General features: G+C 39.6%; 2 protein-coding genes and 1 long non-coding RNA gene across 6 annotated transcripts; 1 reads left to right on the forward strand and 2 right to left on the reverse strand.

Moving 5' to 3' along the window:
* The first annotated feature begins 2068 nt into the window (after window positions 1-2068).
* On the forward strand, window positions 2069-6396 carry LOC122092461. Of its 4 annotated transcripts, none has more exons than XM_042662781.1 (9): window positions 2069-2336; window positions 2495-2695; window positions 2798-2854; window positions 3375-3563; window positions 3666-4009; window positions 4107-4289; window positions 4422-4566; window positions 4875-5174; window positions 5355-6396. In XM_042662781.1, exons 1-9 carry the CDS (start codon window positions 2300-2302, stop codon window positions 6047-6049), a joined length of 2151 nt encoding a protein of 716 aa, XP_042518715.1. In that variant the 5' UTR covers window positions 2069-2299; the 3' UTR covers window positions 6050-6396. The 4 variants fall into 4 exon arrangements, with proteins under 4 accessions (XP_042518715.1, XP_042518716.1, XP_042518717.1 ...); XM_042662782.1 differs by having other exon boundaries at window positions 3909-4009; XM_042662783.1 differs by having other exon boundaries at window positions 2070-2236.
* A 1012-nt stretch (window positions 6397-7408) lies between these two features.
* LOC122092424 lies at window positions 7409-8691 on the reverse strand. Its single transcript, XR_006144128.1, has 2 exons — window positions 8376-8691; window positions 7409-8236 (listed from the first exon to the last, which is right to left on the reverse strand). It is a non-coding gene; the product is annotated as an uncharacterized LOC122092424 (long non-coding RNA).
* A 2945-nt stretch (window positions 8692-11636) lies between these two features.
* Window positions 11637-18091, reverse strand: LOC122092423 (protein PUTATIVE RECOMBINATION INITIATION DEFECT 1). The gene is given in 10 exon segments (XM_042662740.1): window positions 11637-12559; window positions 12815-13484; window positions 13557-13837; window positions 13914-14628; window positions 14725-15493; window positions 15496-15684; window positions 16201-16500; window positions 16990-17168; window positions 17264-17373; window positions 17581-18091. Coding segments are annotated over 10 exon segments (3912 nt in total). The 5' UTR covers window positions 18052-18091; the 3' UTR covers window positions 11637-12331.

Consider the following 18091-nt stretch of genomic DNA (forward strand, 5'->3'; position numbering starts at 1 on the left):
TTATATTCATGCTGTTGAAACTCTTGGTTGAACTTGGATTACCAATCTAACAAAGGGAAAACCTTGTTAGATTGAATTTGCATTCCCGAACTGTTATTGAAGCTGTTCGGACTACTCGAGCTCCTTTCCAAGAATGGGATGGTAGAGAGAGAGAGAGAGAGGCGAAGGTTGCTGGTAGGACTGCTCAGGCTCCTCTCCAAGGTAGTAAAGGTCCACTGATGTCCTCTAGTTGTGAAGGTCTATGGTTGGCTAATAGACAGGAGAGGTGAGGAGAAGAAAGAGAGGGTTCTTTCTCAGATTTTAATTGAGTTAAGGGTAAATGGATAAAGTCACACTAAATAGGGGGTATTTTGACCATTTAAAAAAATAACTAACAATTACATCATCACTTAATGAGTTAGACTAATGGTATGGGTGTATTTATCATTTTTCAAATCTCTAGGAGGTATTCGTGTCATTCATGAAAACATAAGAGAGAACATTAATTTATTGCCAAAATTTAAGGGGTGACAATGTAATTTTCTCTCTGTATTTTTAAATATCTTCATATATCAAATGCTCTAACAAGTGCTATACCTTCAAAATTGCATATTCCCTAGCATATAAGTCACTTTCTGGAATTCCTTCATTACCAAAAAAAATTCTAGGAATTCCCAATAAAGATAGCATGGGGTGGGACCAATAAAGATTGCCAGAGCTAAAATTGGTATGATCGGGTCCCGATCAGATTTATTTACTGATCTATTTATCAAAAAAAAAGACCATCCGATCTGTGGCGCATATCAGTCTCCTAGGATTTGAGGTGGTACCTGTATCTGTTTGATAGAGGGGTCTTCATCTTTTATTCTTCACACGTGTTCAAGAAAGATAGGTACTGGACGAACTTTTTGGGTTTCTACGCCGGCACAAATGCTCGTCTTCGGAACCGTGTTCCGATGCGTTGTTTCACATTCGCAAATACCAAGAAACCGTTTGGTTCTCCAAACCAAAAGCAAGGTTTTGATTATTTAATCCTTACGCATGGGAGTCTCCAATTCCATAACTACGACTCGCTTTGCTCTTGTTCTACGGTTTGACTAGTTTAAATGGTATTTAAAGATATCAATCCAACGGCTCGCATAAGATAATTACAAATATATTTTTTTATATTTAAATTTTTTCAATCATAAATGACCTTAGTGTTACCATGAACTGAAGATTCAACCGCGTGTTACATCATAGTAAAAAAACCTTTCCAACAATACATATATGGGAAAGACTTGAAAGACAAAAGTCTTTTGGTGGGCCTCATCATTAAAAGCTGTCGTAATTAACGGGAGACGACAATAATTGGTTTAATAATTTTCCACTTCTCACCCACCCATATAAAATACTCCACCAAACAGTTTAATCCACTTAGCAGTAGACCCCAGTTTAGGAAATGAATTTTTCTTAAAATAGAAAGGGAGAGATGTTTTGTGCACGATGGTGTATGATGCACCATCAGATACACAACCGTTTGATGGTGTGAGAGGGTGCACCGTTGACCCTCATCTCTATCCAATGATTATCCATGGTAAGTGAAATGAATATTGAATCATTGATGGAGACAGATATATTGATCCGATATGTAACCTGAATTATTCGTATCAGCATGGATCAATCAATCTTATTTTCAATTTTCATTACCTTGAATCGATATCAATACTTGATCTAAGATCAGCTAGGTATCTCAATCGATAAATTCAATATTGATATGTTCAGCCGAACTAATACTGATACTTAGAATCCGAACCCATCAAAAGCAGGAACTTAAAAGATCATTGTAAAATAAAAGCAGGTGAAAACATCATCTATTGTGAATGCAGTGCTGCGACGAGCATCTGATGGCCTGAACGGCATCGTGTATTGACTCATTGATAGTGGTGATACATATTAGTCACGCCAGGAAGCGGTACACGTTAGTGACGCTAGAAGAAGCAGATAACGTGCGCACATGGTGGAGTTAACAGACCGTTATCAACTTATCACTCTCACTACTTTACCCGTGAGACTGACTAAAAGAGAGAATTTCCACAGAGAATCTGGATACACGGAGGAGAGCGGATAAACATCTCTCTCTCTCTCTCTCTTGCTTCTCTCTTTCTGCGTCACGGACTCGCGAGCCAAGAGTCAAGCCCCCGGCGCACGCACACTCTCGGGTCTTCCAAAGTCTTTTTGGTCGTTTTCGTTTAATCTTCTCAGCACTTTTTTCTAGGTCTCTTACCATTTCTTCATTTTGATCGATTCCTCTGGCTTGGGTTGTCCTTGGGATTAAGAGATGGACAACCAAAATCATAAGAAGAATCATATAACTGGTTTGAATTCACTGCTTCATGGGTTCCTCTGTTTTGTTGCTTTTGTTTTACCCTCTCGTTTCTGAATTATGATATGTTCTCGTTAATGGGTTCTTGCTCTTCTTATCTTTATTGATTTCTTGTACAGGTTTCTTCATGGGTTTCTCTTATTTTTGCAGGGGAGTGTCTTGGTGTTCACGTTTGTCAGCACTGTGGTTGGCCCTTCCCGAACCCTCAACCAAGCAAGAAACAGAGACGATCTCACAAGAAGGTCTGCGGGACACTTGAAGGGTATAAGCTAACCCACGCAGAACGCGAGACCCATTTAGATGTTGCCGGCGAAGACAAACTCTTAGATGAAGATGATCACAAGTCCTCTGGTTAGAACTCAAGACCCATTTCTTGCTTGAACATCATCTTCTTTGATCTCTTGCTCATGATTCATTAATTAGTTATTGGTTGTTTTGAAAATTTGATTACAGAGAATTCAGAAGTGGAAGAGTTGAAAAACAAGGAGAATGTGAAAAATGTCAATTCAGGTGATTTTCACTTTCTCTGCTTTTGCATTACAGGAAAGAAAGGGAGTGACAATTATCAAAATAATCTTGTTATTTGACGTTCATGATCTATGAGGGGGTGATTAATTTTTGTTGCTATTCGTAGTCAACATACTTTAAATTTCATATGGATGAAGAACATTTTTGTTTCTTATCAGTTTAATGGGTATGTGAAAATTGCTACAAATTATAGTTCTCAAGGTTTAAAACAACCATACATTCACTGAAATTATGAGAATTATATGAAGACCTGTGGATCATTTTTTTTAAGGAGAAGTTTTATGACAATTTTTCTGGGTATTGAGGATTTGATTTTTTATTTTATTTTTTGGCATCATTTACATTTAAGTTTCTTGAGGCTGGTTCTGTAAACCTTATTTGGTAACACAACTTTGTTAGACAGATGGATATATCAACTTCAAAACCAGAATATTGCTTCCTTTTTATACCCACAATTCATTTTAGATATTGGGACCACCTAATTTTGGAATTTCATGTTTAGGTATTATTCAAGAACGAGAACATCCAATGCAGGTCAACCAACTACAGAAGCCCCAAGGTTTGGAAAGTTCAATGGACAACTTGAAGAATAATAAACAGTTCCAGGATGACACCTCAAGCTCTACCATTTTCTCAGCTTTGGCTTCTTCTGAAAAGAAAACTGAAGCATCAGCTGTTGATGCAACTGAAGGTAAACATGATTCTCCTAGTTTGATTTTGGATGTCAAACCTGAAGAATTGGAAAATGTGATTCCTGAGATTACAAATACCTAGCCTGGCTATGATTTGACAGACATATCTATGATGCACTCTGGGCAAAGTTCTGAAGGACAGCTACAGGGAAATAGTGATGCACATATGGGATTATCACCTAGTGAGATAGATTCCAAGTTAGAACAAATGAATGAATTTGCAGGAATAACCACTGATGTCAGTACAAGAAGAACGAATAGACTTGTGGAATCGAAGGAAACAAAGTCTAATTTTTCAGAACCAGTCACAATCCAGATTGATTCATCCTCTAATTCTTGTTCAGGTTTTATGGAAGTTGTAGACATTGAACATACAGGTACTTTGACTAACAGAGAAAGTGATGCTTCTGGGCAAGAAGTAGATATACTGTATCCTGATGACACTGTAAGTAGTTATATAACATCAATGGATACTGGGATACTCAAATGGTTTGCTCTTTGAAAAGCAGGAGCCTTATGAATCTTACATTGATATTTAACAGGAGATTCTTCCAGAAAAGCCTACAGTTATTCCTGAATCAGGTGCAGATGCCATGGTTTCTCCAGCACACTGCAAAGTTGATGAAGCAACCCATGCTTTTAGCAGCAGTGATGAACTTCCAGAGAAGGCTAGAAATGACAGTTCCAATTTATCTGGGAAGTATGTTGGTGATGGAGTTGTAGAGGTAATTGGTTCAACAAACTTAATGATTGCCCTAAATTTGCTGCTGAGCACTCCAATACAGTGCCTCATCTTAATACACCTGTGATTCGGGAATCTGACAAGAATGTACTGATTTGTGATCCTACTCTTCCAGATACAAAATGAACAAGAGACCCTTTCGACTGAAACTTTACAAATGCCTGATATCCAAGCAGAAGAAGCCGACTTAAAAAGGACATTAGCTGAAGAGAGCACCACAGATCATGATAAATGTGACTTGCAGTCTGAGTCTTTGAAAGGTAAAGGTGCTAACATTCATTACAAATAGCATCCTGGGGCTTCAGTAGTTGTGCCTGAAAAGGTATAGATTTCCTTCACCAGTGGCTGAACGATGGGAAGGTCCAAATGGGACCCCCCCTCTCTCCCCCCCTATTGTCTGGGATCTCGATGGGAAATGGTGAATGTGGCCTTGGAAAAACCCAGTCCTATATATGCATAAGAATTAAAGGAAAGAAATATTTCCTGTTATTATTTTTTCTTATTCTGGTAGTTTCATAGAGCATTTTTATGTTCTTCTGAATCCTGCTTGTTATGTTGTTTGCTTCAGAAATAGCAGTTGCTTCCACAACAAATGCTACAGATGAGCTACTGATCCTTGCTGCTGAAACTTTACCAGCATCCTCCAATGTCCAAGCACAAAAAGCCACCTTAAATAAGGCATTAGGTGAAGAGAGCACCACCAAGGACTTTGGGGAAGATACATCTGAGATAAAGTCTCGGTCACTACCAGATGGTGTGGACAACCTTCTCAAACAACAGCCCTGTGCAGTAGCAGCTGTACCAGATGCCTCTGTTGATTCAATTAGCCAAACTGATAGTGTGGAAGGCCACTGGGGCTCAGTTTCAGGTATGCTCTTCAACAAACATAGGTGCTTCAGCTATAATGCTTTATAGGCATGGGTTACTTTCTTTATTGTTCTACACAGATGCCTAATTTTGTAGTTGATGAGGGAGAGAGTAGAGAAAAGGAGAGAAAGTCCCAATGCTTTAGTAAAATTTCATTTATTGGTTAATGGGTTAATTGCAGATGGAACATTTCCTTCCACTAGAGATGCTAATGAAGAACGAGCCATCATTGCTACTGAAACACTTGATATGGGAATAAAGGACAAAGATCGAAGAGCTAACTTGGAGACAGAAAATGGTGCTTCTGAAAGAAACTGTTCTGATCAAAGTGATATATTTGATGCACCTTCCTTCATGACCTTGGTTGAACCTGGCAACAGAGAAATTAATCAACAGACTGTGTCATCTGAAATTCAGATAGTTCAGAACACTCCACAGCCAAATTGTTCACCTTTGCAAGCTGGGTGGTTTCCTTCACTTACTCATGATGTGAAAGAGTCCCCAGGGAGAAAGAAGAATGAAGAGATCATTGCTAAAGTCAGTAACTGGAGCGCTGGGAAACCACATACGCCTTTGAAGAGCCTTTTGGTTGAAGCAAACCTTGGAAGCAAGCCGAAGTCACCAAATGCACTGGGGCATCCACAAACAGTTGCCACCCCCAAACATGAACCCTCTGCAGAAGACAATAATCTCCCTGCCAAGGCTTCCCCTTCGTTGATGGCTCCTGAAGCATCCACAGCTTTAGCTGTCAAAGGTAATGAAAACAAAGAATGGTATAGTCCTGCAAGGCTTCCAGAGAATAAGAAAGAGAAGAGGAAAGCCAGAAGGAGCTGGGTACCATTTGTGTGCTGCAACTCTTTTAATTTATACCCATGATGATACAGGGTAATCAATATGCCCTCTTCCTCTTCAACTCAACTAGATGAGGTATAAACAACAACTTTAGATGGAAAGTTTATGGGAATCCAACCTCGTAACTTTTCAAATTGTGGAGGTTGGGTCCTTATTTTGTATATTCTTGTGTGAATGTAGCAGTTGTAGGTTTTAGGTCAATCACATATAGCAGTTGGTCCTTTTCCATTGATTCCCTTGATTTATTGTAAATCTTTAGGTTAATTTTGTGTGCATGATATTGTTATTTATCATAGGGATTTATCTCTGGATATTGATTCTTGCAATGAATTTTGTAGTCAATAACAAATGTCTATATAGGTTTGCAATGACCTCTGGCCTTTTTCTTTTGCATGATCCTTCATATTTCCCAATACAAGTAACTAATAAAGGATGGGATGCAAACCCTCCAGCTGATTTCTGTAGATTTCTGAAATCTTTGTTGAATTGGTTATTATTCATAATTAATCTTCATATTTTTATCATTGTTTGTTTCTTTTAGTCAGTGAACTTGTAGAAATTTATTGAAATTTACTTTTTGTAATATTCTTAGTTTATTGAATCAAAAACTCCAAAAAGTCAGATTTTGAAAAATCCTTGCTTCCTCTTACTGAAAATACAAACATGCAAATACATGAGAAAAGTATTTTTTTAATATGATATAAAATGAAATATGTGGCCAATTTAGACCATATCATAGCTATCCATACTTTAAATTGAAAATTTAAACATGTATCAATTATAATGTTTTCGAAAAAAAAAAAAATATATATATATATATATATATATATCAATTGAATTGACCCACTTGAAACTACCACATCAGTCTTCCATGTGATCAGACTTGGTCCTGGTCTAGAAATATCCCTTAGATTTGTTGGTCTAAAAAAAATTTGGCCATATTTTCTATTTAAATAAATAAATAAAAATGAGAGGTTCTCTAAGCTAACAACTTGGAAAGGAATCTATCAGTACACTTGAACAGTTCCATGTGACAGTTCAAGTGAGACCCAAAATTTGTTGACAAATAGAACCCAAGGTCCCCTCCTCACATTTGAAGTTCCAATCAAAATGAAAAACATGAAGATCCATGTTGATGCGTGAGATGGTAATTGGTTGATATTCAGGTGCTTGCTTAAAGATTTCTTTCTAAGAGAAAGAAGGGAGGTTAAGCCTGAAACCATCAGGCCTGGGGCTTGTAAGGGTTCACTTTATATACTACCTTCCTCGTCTCTTAATAAGCATGTGAGACTAGTGTTCAATTGAAAATATCTTTTTCTTTTTTTTAATGGAAAGAGAACCAAAGTCAATTACTGGAGAGAAACAAGTACATAATTATCCGGGTTACAAACAGATAAGTAGGATTTCCTAACCATAGCTATATATGCTAGTCTGGCCAAAACAAAAACCACATCATTCGTTGGCATGAGCCGAAAGGAGAGGTTGGGGAGAATGTTATAGACATCGAAAGAGGTACCATGCTCCAAGGCCATGAGGTAGTTGTTAGGTTACAGGACAGATGTTCCTGGTCATCAAAGTTACTCCACACTTCCTTTACCCTCCAACCATTCATCTGTGCTTGTTGAACTCCGAGTAGGAGTCCTCCAGTGGCCGCTTCGATAGATTTCCCTATTGGCCTGGCTGCACAATATAAGACTTATGATTTAGATTGTTAATCCACCATGATGCAGGAGGATTTTGTGTGGGTTTGGTTTGTCATGTTTAAAAACAAGTGATTCCAATAACCCCAAATAAAATAACAAACAATGATGAAAGTGGAGAAAAAGTTGCTACGATGCTCAGTAGGTATCCAATTAGAGTTAAACGACATAATAAAGTGCATAAAGGAAGGGGCAGAAACATGTTCAGTCTTTAAACCCAAGGGACAAGCAGCCCAAATTCGTTTAATGAACTCGCATGACAGGAAAGTGTGCCATAAGGACTTTGAGTGACACGATTGGTCAAATTGCTTCCATTTCCCCAAAATATCCTTCGTGGAGATCCCTCTATGACATAGTCAAGAAGATTTTAAATTTTGGGTGTATGGGGAGTTTCCATAAGCATCTCCACCAATGTGAGCAAAGAGGAGCAGGTACACTTGTTGGAGGTCCAGTGGGGTTAGTACTCATGTTTGAAGTTAAAAATTTGCAGCCAATTTAGTAGTGAGGGTTCCTGTTTTAGACAAATGGCACCACCAAACATCAGCTTGAGAATTCACAGGGATTTTTAAAATATCACAAATAACAGTGAGAGGAAGAAACGAAGTGAGGAGGCTAGTGTTCCAACCATCCCCACAAATCACATCACTTACCTTGGTAATTGAAGAGGGGTGGTCTGACTGACATTGCTAGGAGTTGAGAGGAGAACTGTAATTAGATATCCAAGGTTCATTCCATATATCTGTATTACATCCATTGCCTATCTTACGTCAAATCATTTTGAAGAGGGTGGGGAGAATGCTAGCAATACTATTCCATGTAGCAAAACCTTTTTTCTTTAAAGTAGTGGGGTGAAAGGGATATCAGTGAGGGAAGCATTTGGAAGATAATACTTGAGCCCACTGAGGGTCCTTATCACAAAGAAGCCACCACCCCAACTTGAGTAGAAGAGCTTGTTTTGAATTTCAGAGGTTCTCAAACCCAAACCCCCCCCCCCCCCCGCCCCCGCCCCCGCCCCCGCCCCCGCCCCCAAATGGATTTGGGGGTACAAACTTTATGTCATCCAATTAGATCAGCTTCCTGTCATTATTAGAATTACCATTCCAAAAATTCAAATAAATGGAATCCAATTTTTGCAAGTGCTTTTTGGAAAGGTAAAGCAAGACATAAGGTAAGAAGGGATAGAAGAAAGAGCCGACTGTATTAACACTGAACGTCCTGCAAAAGTTAGAAGGTTGGCCTTCCAAGAAGAGAGTTTCTTACCTACTCTGTTAGCAATGTGTTGGAATCTATTGCATCTGGATCTGACCTGGAATAAGTTGGTGTCAAGGTAGGTAGAGTTAGAATCCATTCCCTTAATCCCAATCAGATTACAAATAGAGGTTCTACAAGTGCTACTAACATTAGAGCTAAATGCTAGTCCACTTTTATACCAATTGAAAATATCTTAACATAAATAATATGTTCAAAACTCTTGAAAGGAAAATTAGAATCTAATAACCATCAATCTAGATGATAGCTAGCCCATCATGAAATTACAATCCATTGGTATAACACGTGTGTGACTTCATGTGCTTGAGAACCTACATCAATCCCATTAATCAAATTTCAGCTGAAAATTTGTTAAAAAATTGAATTAAAAAAGTCATGAAACTGCAAAATTCCCATTATAATACACTTTTTGATACACTTCAGGTACTTGTTTGGTATGAAATTCACCCAATGAGGTGGGATCATGGGTTTTGCCACTGTAGCAGGGAATGTGATTTGGTTGACAAGCTAAATGCCAGTCATGGATTAAAAAATCGAATTCGAATTTTCAAAATGGAGAATGTTTTCATACACCGTGGGGTGGGCGCACGAAAAAGTACATACATCTAGAATCATAAATGTTCTGCCCCCTATAGTATAAAATCAATATAATAAGACATCATCAGAACCCAAAAATGCCTCCTTCCAAAATTGGCTGTTTCGACTGAGGGCAATTTCAATTTACGGAGATTTTATGTGTTCTTATGTGAAGTTACAATGAGTCTAACCGATCCTAAGCTGATTTTAGGACAATTTGAATCAATCGGGTATACAATTTCAGTTTTTAAACCTTGGACACGCTCACTAGTGAAACTAAACAAACTTATTGCGACTCCAAATTCAAATTGGTTGAATTGGTCATTTGAGTCCGAATGGACTGAACTCCATCCCAATTTGAATCAGCCAATTCATACTAGATTCCTTGGGTTCTGGCTAAATCTGACCGAATCGAAATCAAAATCAGAACCGACTGAGGCGATACCATTACCGATTCCCTTAATTGGACCCTATATGACTCAATGTGAAATCTGAATCCGCGTGCCAAGCAAAGAGATTTAACTTCAGTCTCTAACCTCCATTCCCCTTCTAAAACCCATCGCAAATATACAAATTCTATGATTATCAATTTAAGTTAATGAATATGTAGAAATTAAAACCTAAAATTATGTAGAAAACAAATGGAAATAGCAAACAACCAATCACACAATGCAATTCAAAATTTACATAGTTCAACAAGATTGTCAACATCCATTGTGAGATGAATTGCTTCACTGAAAATGGAGATTAGGGTTATAACCACTTGTCCTCACGTCTCCCCTTGTTAAACAGATTACACTCACTACAAATTCATAGCAAAACATATATAGATTCAATTTAATGAAATACCCATATTACCCTAAATGAGATTGACAACATGGATCCTTGGCTCTCCAATAAGCTCTATCCAAAGTCATACTTAGTACGAGACGCAAAATATGCATGTCATTTCTCACTACTTCTCTTATTGTCATTTTAGGCTTGCTTCTGACCCTTTTAACTTCATCCAGGAGGCTATCAGGAAGAAAGCAGGCATTGGTGCTTTAGTTACTTCAAAGAGATTGGAGCAAAGACCAGTTCTGGGTTGTGATGAGAACCTCAAATAGACTTCCTGGTCCAAAGAGGTTCTTTGGTACTACATCTGTTACTTCAAAAGTGTGATTAAATTCGGATACTTTAGTTTATTGATGAAACTGAATTAATAGGTGTTCAATTTGCGGAAAAAACATAAAGTCCCAATCAATGGAAGAAAGCAGGCATTAGTGCTTTGAGATATGATTAAAGGACCTCGCAAATGCGGAAGCCTCGTGCACCAGGTACGCCTTTATCTTTAGAAGGTGGTGGAGATTTAGTTGAAGCCCTATACTAAAACTTACAATGGGCTTATTCAAACTTGGGTGGATTACAGAATGCATGATTAGATGAATAAATGTGTGAAGAGAATGGAACTGGAAGGGTGTATTCCTGATGGATTTGCAATCTTCAGCTTTAGTGCAAACCTAGGCATTCTTGAGATGGAGAAGGCTTATCAGGAGGTTTTGAACAGCAAGACTCCTCTAAATGAGTGTTTCATCAGGAAACTGGCTAGAATTTGTATTGAAAATCACATGTCCTCATGATTAGAGGACCTGGGACTTTGACATTGCGTCAAGAAAGGGAAGACTGATCTTGTTGGTGCTTGTGGCTTCTTTCTAATGCTCGTCTTTTGAGCAGTAAAGAAATGATCATGAGCTCTATTTCCATGAAATGGATATAGCTAAGTATCCTGGAATGTAACTGTTGCTAATATTATAGCACTATTTTATCTGAATAAAGATTTAAAACTGATCGATGCATTATTCTCAGATATTCAAACTAAATCTGGCAAACCTGATATAGTAACTGTTGGAGTCTTCTTTGATGCTGATGATGTTGGCTTTGATGGGATGAGAGCTTTAGACATACAAAGAAGTTTCCATTACTAGAAGAATCTGTATCCAATGGACACTGATCCTCTGGACCTCACAGCTTTTGGCAAGGGGCATTTTCTTTGATGTTTATGAAGAAATGTACTCATCTCTTGGATCTGAAGCAAGAGAAAAGAGAGGCTGGACTTATCATTATCTGATTGAAAATGTGTTGAAACACAATATAACAGTCTTTATGGGAGATAAAACAGATTGAGGTAATATACATTTATCTTTTATGAAATAAAGGCACCTAAAAATTTTGTTACGACAGCCATGAAGAGTCCCATGCCAGCATGGACTGGAGTTCAAAGGGTACGGTTCCATATAGACTAGAACTGAATCTTATATTGGCTTGGAAGACAATATGGTGGAGTAGTGGACACATTGTCCATTCTTGAGCTGAGGTAGAAGGAATGCAACCTGGCTGCATTGCCACTGTGCCAGTGCCTGGGCCAGTGGGAGTGTGTACAGGCATCCAACCATAGAGGGCAGGGGCATCTTTTCAAGGCGTCTTGTGTCTGGAGAGAGGGCTCAACCAGCAGCATTCTTTTCCCTGAAAGTACCTCAGCTCAAGAATGGACTGTGTCCACTACTCCACCAACCGGGCACAACTGGGTAGCATTCTTTTCCCAAGCATGCTGGGTATTTTTCACGACTAGCTGTGTCAACCAAATGGTGGGCTGGGATGCAAGGGGCAGGAGGGTCATTTCCGAAGGGAAGGGAGAGAGTGACACAGGCTGGGCACCCCAGTAGTGTGCCCAGCCTTTTGGGTTTAGAACCTCATGAAACGAGTATTGAAAGTGATCTTGCCATTATCTTTCTGCTGACTCCCGAGAAAACATTTCTATTTCTTCCAACAATCTATTCTTCTCACTGTAGACTCCTTCAGAAGGGATACTCCGAGAGGAATCAGATGACATGACACGGATGAGCAGCTCACATATCTTGCCAATATCATCTGGGATGGAAACCACTAACTCAGGATGCTCCTCTGTGTTGCTTTCTTGAGAACTGTCTACATATACATGTTTTCGGCAGTCCTGCAATGTAAAAACAAAAATGAATTTGGTTCCATTACATTCTAGGTTATAACTGCAAGGAAAAAATAAAATCAAGAGAATATTATTGACATGGCAAAAGGGGTAAGGTAAAGACTATAATGTACTGCTGCTGCCTTCAAAAGCTAGGCAATTAAAAAGAAAGAATATTTGGCGGCAAAATTTGGAGCACCTTCAAAACCTCATCGCAGCCTACAGAAAACGAAGTAGAGAATGATATGTGCAGAAAATCCTCACCTGGAAGACACGATTTAGACCTGCAATCTCCTCTTCACCCAAGTAGCCAGAGCGCAGGAGCTCTCGAAACAAGTGTGCCATCTCTGCTGTCACATTACTGGCTGAAAGTTTTTCAATTATACCAGAAATACAGGGACCATCATATACAGATCTCATCCATGTTGGCACTTGTCCTAATCTTAACAATGCAATGGCTATTCTGGCTGCAGGCCTGTGATGATTTGAGAATGATCTTGATGCCAAACCTGGGGCTGCCAAAGACAATGCCAACTCCTCCATGACCAATCTACACCACTTATCATCTCTGATGGCTCTCGTCTCCTGCACCCCAAGCCTCTCCCATCCCATTATCATAGATAGAGAGACAGCACAGTTCATGGCAATTCTAGTATCTGCATAGAATATCAGGCCTTCCAGAACAGCCATCACAGATTTCAAGTACCCAGTAGAGCATTTTAGTTCATCATATTTGGTATGTCTCTCCTCTGAGATTCTGGTAAGCAACTCCAGCAAACAACGTGAAGCAACATGTTTCACTGAAGAAGACCCAAAATGTACCAGTCTGCACAAGTAATGGACTCTAATGCATATGTATGGATGTTGCTCAGTCCCATCGGATGCCTCGAGGAAATTCTTCCATTCGACAGCTCCTGATAGAACAGAATGCAAACTGAAGGGAACCAAATGTAAGTTTCTGAAGTAACAAGAAATGACCTTTTTGTGCCAAAAATGAAGCACTGACCTTCTCAAAGAGAAAAAGTATAGTAAAAGCACAAATATTAGGGTTTGTCCTGTGCTTGTTTCTGCTTCATGATCAATTAAAGCTGGGCCCTTCGAGCAAGCAGCACTGATAATGTTGTTAATTGTGGTGGCCAAGGAAGTATTCAGAAGTATGGCTTTTGAAGCTTCTGGGAGCGCATGGTTGGTGGAGTGATGCAGGATCAAAGCAAGAATGCCAATCACTAGGAGCCTGCCATGGTTGCATGTGTCTGCACTCATAGTAGCAATAAAAAATTCCAGCATCTACAGCAGAATAGGAAATCTGATTAGTATCTTAAAATTGCTACCACAAAATGGAACTAACATGAATCTAAGTTACCTTCGCAGCCACAGGAAGCCAAGATTCATCATCGAAGAGTGTTTCAGACTGCACTGACCGTAGGATGTTGAAAATTACAAGTGCACTGGTCACAAAATTTTGAGGTGAAGCAAAATAGCTTGAATAATAATACAAGCTGTGGATTGCATGGCCAATGCCAAGCAAGCATAACCTGTCTGAAGAAGCTGGACATATGTTGAGGATTTCAATGATGCAATTCATGACCAAAGTAATATCATTCTCCCTGTCTTCTTCATCTTGTAACTGCTTCAGTAGACATACCAGAAGTGCTGCTCCAAGGTTATCATCCGCTGCTACCAGTTCTGCGATCACTTTGACATCTATCAACCAGGTGTTAGTCCCATGGCCAATGATCTGATTCCCATTCATGCTATTGGATCTGCAAAAGTTCAATACATGATTGGACATGGGTCCAGAGATCTTCTCTTGTTGAAACAACCATTTCAGTGCTGTTGGATGGATTCTCAAAGAGAGTAGGTCCCAGTCCTTTTCAATTATTAGATGGAAGAGCAGCTTCTCAGCCTCTGGACTATAGGGGATTTGGTAGCTTATCTTGGCAATACCTCTAAATAAGCCATAAAGATTCACTAATTGGGTCAATGTCACTGAATCAGTGGTTCTGCATAGAAGATTACTGCTGTTGACAAGAATATATTGCTCTAAAGAAGCTAAAACCTGCTTCTCATCTGCAAGTCTGGGGAGAAGGTATACAGGCTTTAATAAAGAAGTGCAGTAAGTACAAAATGGATGGATCAAGTGGAAACAGATGAGGGTTCTCGAGTTCCATTACCTGTCATCGTATAAGGAGCTTGTATTTAGTATTAGCAGAACTGCAGATTGGCAAGAGATCAGGTCCAAGTCCAGGGAGCTCTTCTGCCCTAGCAGAAACAGCAAATCAAGAGGATCTGATGGCATATGTGAAGCAGCATCTCTGATGAACTGACCAGAATCATTTCCCAGAATTCCATCTACAACTGAACTTAGCATCAGGTATACTCTTGATTTCATCTTATCCGTTGGGAATAAGCCTAAGCATCCAAAGGACAAGCTGAACCAAGAGGAAGAAGCCAGAATCTCTGCAAAGTTCCTGGCTTGGAAATCTGATCCCTGAAGCAGTATTGAGTGAAAAGTTTCCAGTACCCCCAGGATGATATCCTCCTCCTCTATTTCATCAATAACCCCACGAAACCAAGGTAATAAATGGGTTTTACACACTTCAATAACACAGTTACCCAATTCCATATTGAAGGAGTTCTCTTCGTGACTATATGCATGTGCTTCTTTCAGGAGGTAAAGGGAGGACAGAAGAAGTTCGTCAGGGTGTTTTGGGGGGATACAGAGACAAGATAAAACAGCATTTCTTGATGATTCTTGAACCGATGTTGCCAGAGTTGGAATACCATGAGAGGATGGTGAATTCAATAGAGCTACGAAGATTGAACAAGCTATGCTGAAGGTCTCCGGAAGCATGCCCATCTCCCCAATGGTATATTTTTCAAACATCCCTGTCAAGACCAAAACCAACTCTTCCAGTTGGGACCTTGATACTACTCCGGGCAGTCAGAGATGCAGCTCCAGACAAGTTTAAATGCATGAGATTGAACAGGATGAAAGGGTACTTCCGCTACATAACGCAGAACAGGAACAAGAGTTGGGAACCCAACGGCAAGCCTTTGTCTGAAGGCTTGCTTAGCCATAGATAGAAGATCCAAAACTCGTAGGCAGGAATTAATCATAGGATCATTCTCTCCTGCCCATTTATGTTGACTCGTATTCAGGAGCTAATAATTGAAAGAACTTAGAACATTACCAAAACAGAATGTTTTGTAAACATTACCAAAAATGATTATTAACTAACTGAGCAACATACTGAATGTAGCTTTCTATTTTGCTTTTGTTCTAATTTTACTACACACCACATTCACTAACAAAATGGGGCCTCAGTGTTTCATCTACATCATTGAGTAAATCTAAGATACATAATGGTAGCGTGCATGTATGGAGCCAGGAAGAGATTTTTGCCAAACTTGATCCAATTTAATAGTCATAACCATCATTCTAGTTCATCCTTTCAGATGACTAGAGGATGTGGTCCACAGTCCAGAAAGAATTCTTGGATTTGATGGTTCTGATAATCTAATTGGATCACATGCCCAAGGCTTGACCATCAAAAGTGGGGCTTCCTACCTCTTCTACACTCCATCTGAAGGTGGACATTGTAACATTGTGTAGTATATCAGATTTCCTCACACTGAGGTGATCTTACCTGACAATCTGAGTATTTCAAATACATAATCGGCAATGCTTTCTTCAACCAGGTCTTGAATTTGTTTGGTGGGGTTGCCTACCCATGACATGCAGTAAAAGATCAGGTCCAATGTGCCAATCTGGACTTGAGCATCAGAAGAAAGCAGAGGACCTTTGACAGCCTCAGCAAACAAGATAATCAAGGGAGTTGTATCAAGTTCTGCCCCGTGCATGTCTGCTTCTCTAGAACTCTTTCCAATTGGGTCATCCGCAAACAAGTTCTCAAAGTATCCTCTTTGAGCTAAAACTGTCAGAAGTGCTGTAGAGAGGAACATGTACATGTCAGTGTAGCTATTTTCATGATCAAGTAAGGATTAATGATATAACTTGGATTCAGTACAAAATTTCCAGTGGATAATCAGAACCTTTTGCCTATTAATTTAATTGGTTCATGAAAACCCATAAATGAACTGAATGATTGAGAGATCATTTGCCGATTGTGATTCTGGTCAAACTATTATAAAATTTCTTGCACTAAGCTTAAACCAAATGCTTATCTATTTTATTGTCTTTCTGAAGATGGCATTTGTTTTAGTGGTGACACATCTACTTTGTGGTGTTTCTTAGGGACGTATGGCAACCATGGGTCAGAAAGCCTTGGCTGATTTTCATTTGTACACTCTACCAATCTCAGTCAATTGAGTTAAGAGTTTCAGACCCTACTTCCTGCTCCAACACAAATCAGTGGAACTGGAATGTATCCTACAGATAGCTAGGATTATGTGGAAGTACCTGAAAGTTCACATACCTATACAATTCAAGCGAACTTCATCAGATTGGGTCTGCATGAGAGCCTCCAGGGATAGATACAAGAGCTTCGGACAAAAGGCTAATAAATCATCATCGCCACTGTCACCATCTCCGCAACCATCTTGGAGAATGGATAGTTTATACAAAACATAGAGTATTTCACCACGAATCTCTTCACTGAATTCGTGAGAATTAAAAGCAAATGAATGACAGATGAGGAGAAAGAAGATGGTCTAAGATATTTAAAGTTGCCCTTTAAGTTTGCTCATCACCTTGGCAACTGAAGACCTGCAACAAGGTTGGCAATGAAAGCTCTTCTGTTTCTGATTTGACTGGAGGGATTATCAGCCCGTCGATTCAAGAGCACCCCTAAGCAGTGTAGCTGCATTAGGAGAAAGAGCCTGTTAAGAAGCATTGATCATAATTTTTCTGTAGCTTTCTTGTACTGAATTTCAGCACTCCGGGTTTTTCTCCCAGTATGAGATGACTTCCTGCAGTCTAAAAGGATGGATTCGAAATCCCAATTTGAAGCAGCTCCTAGAAGACGAATTTAACAAGAATCGACAAACGGAAGAATAAATAACGTTACCGGATAAACCTGACGACGGCTCCACACCAATGCAGCAGAGGAGAGACGATCTGCAATCTGCGCCACGAAATCGTGAGAAATGGAAGGATCATCTGAGTCGCAGAGATTGGAAACGAGATCGATCGTCTGTCGAGCGATGGCCTCGTCATCGAAGGAGGAGAGCCCTTGAACGAGGGGACAGATGAGGAGATGAGCATGAAAAGTTCGAAGATTACGGAGGAATGCCGGCTGTGAGATAGCTTGGGAAAGCTGGGAGAGTGCGTAGATTACGTGTACGGATGGAGAGGAAGGGTTGGAAATGAGATTGCAGAAGCAGACAAGGCAGATGCTTCCACCTTCCGACGTCTCCAAGCTCAGAGAAGATCGGTGTCCTTGGGCGCATGAAGAGGAGGACGAGCTTGCACTTGGACCTTCGGAATACGAGTTTTTATATGGAGGATTCTGCAGATACTCCTCTTCTGCGAAGAACATTTTCTCTCGCAAACTCTCTCGTGGCCAGAAGTTTCAGCTC

Source organism: Macadamia integrifolia, chromosome 10, assembly GCF_013358625.1.
Source record: "Macadamia integrifolia cultivar HAES 741 chromosome 10, SCU_Mint_v3, whole genome shotgun sequence".
Classification (NCBI taxonomy): Eukaryota; Viridiplantae; Streptophyta; class Magnoliopsida; order Proteales; family Proteaceae; genus Macadamia; species Macadamia integrifolia.

Coding starts and splice junctions, on each gene's coding strand:
- LOC122092461 (XM_042662781.1), top strand. CDS start 2,300: ATGGACAACCAAAATCATAAGAAGAATCATATAACTG. Junction 2,337..2,494: donor TAAGAAGAATCATATAACTG/GTTTGAATTCAC, acceptor TTATTTTTGCAG/GGGAGTGTCTTGGTGTTCAC. Junction 4,567..4,874: donor GCAGTCTGAGTCTTTGAAAG/GTAAAGGTGCTA, acceptor TGTTTGCTTCAG/AAATAGCAGTTGCTTCCACA.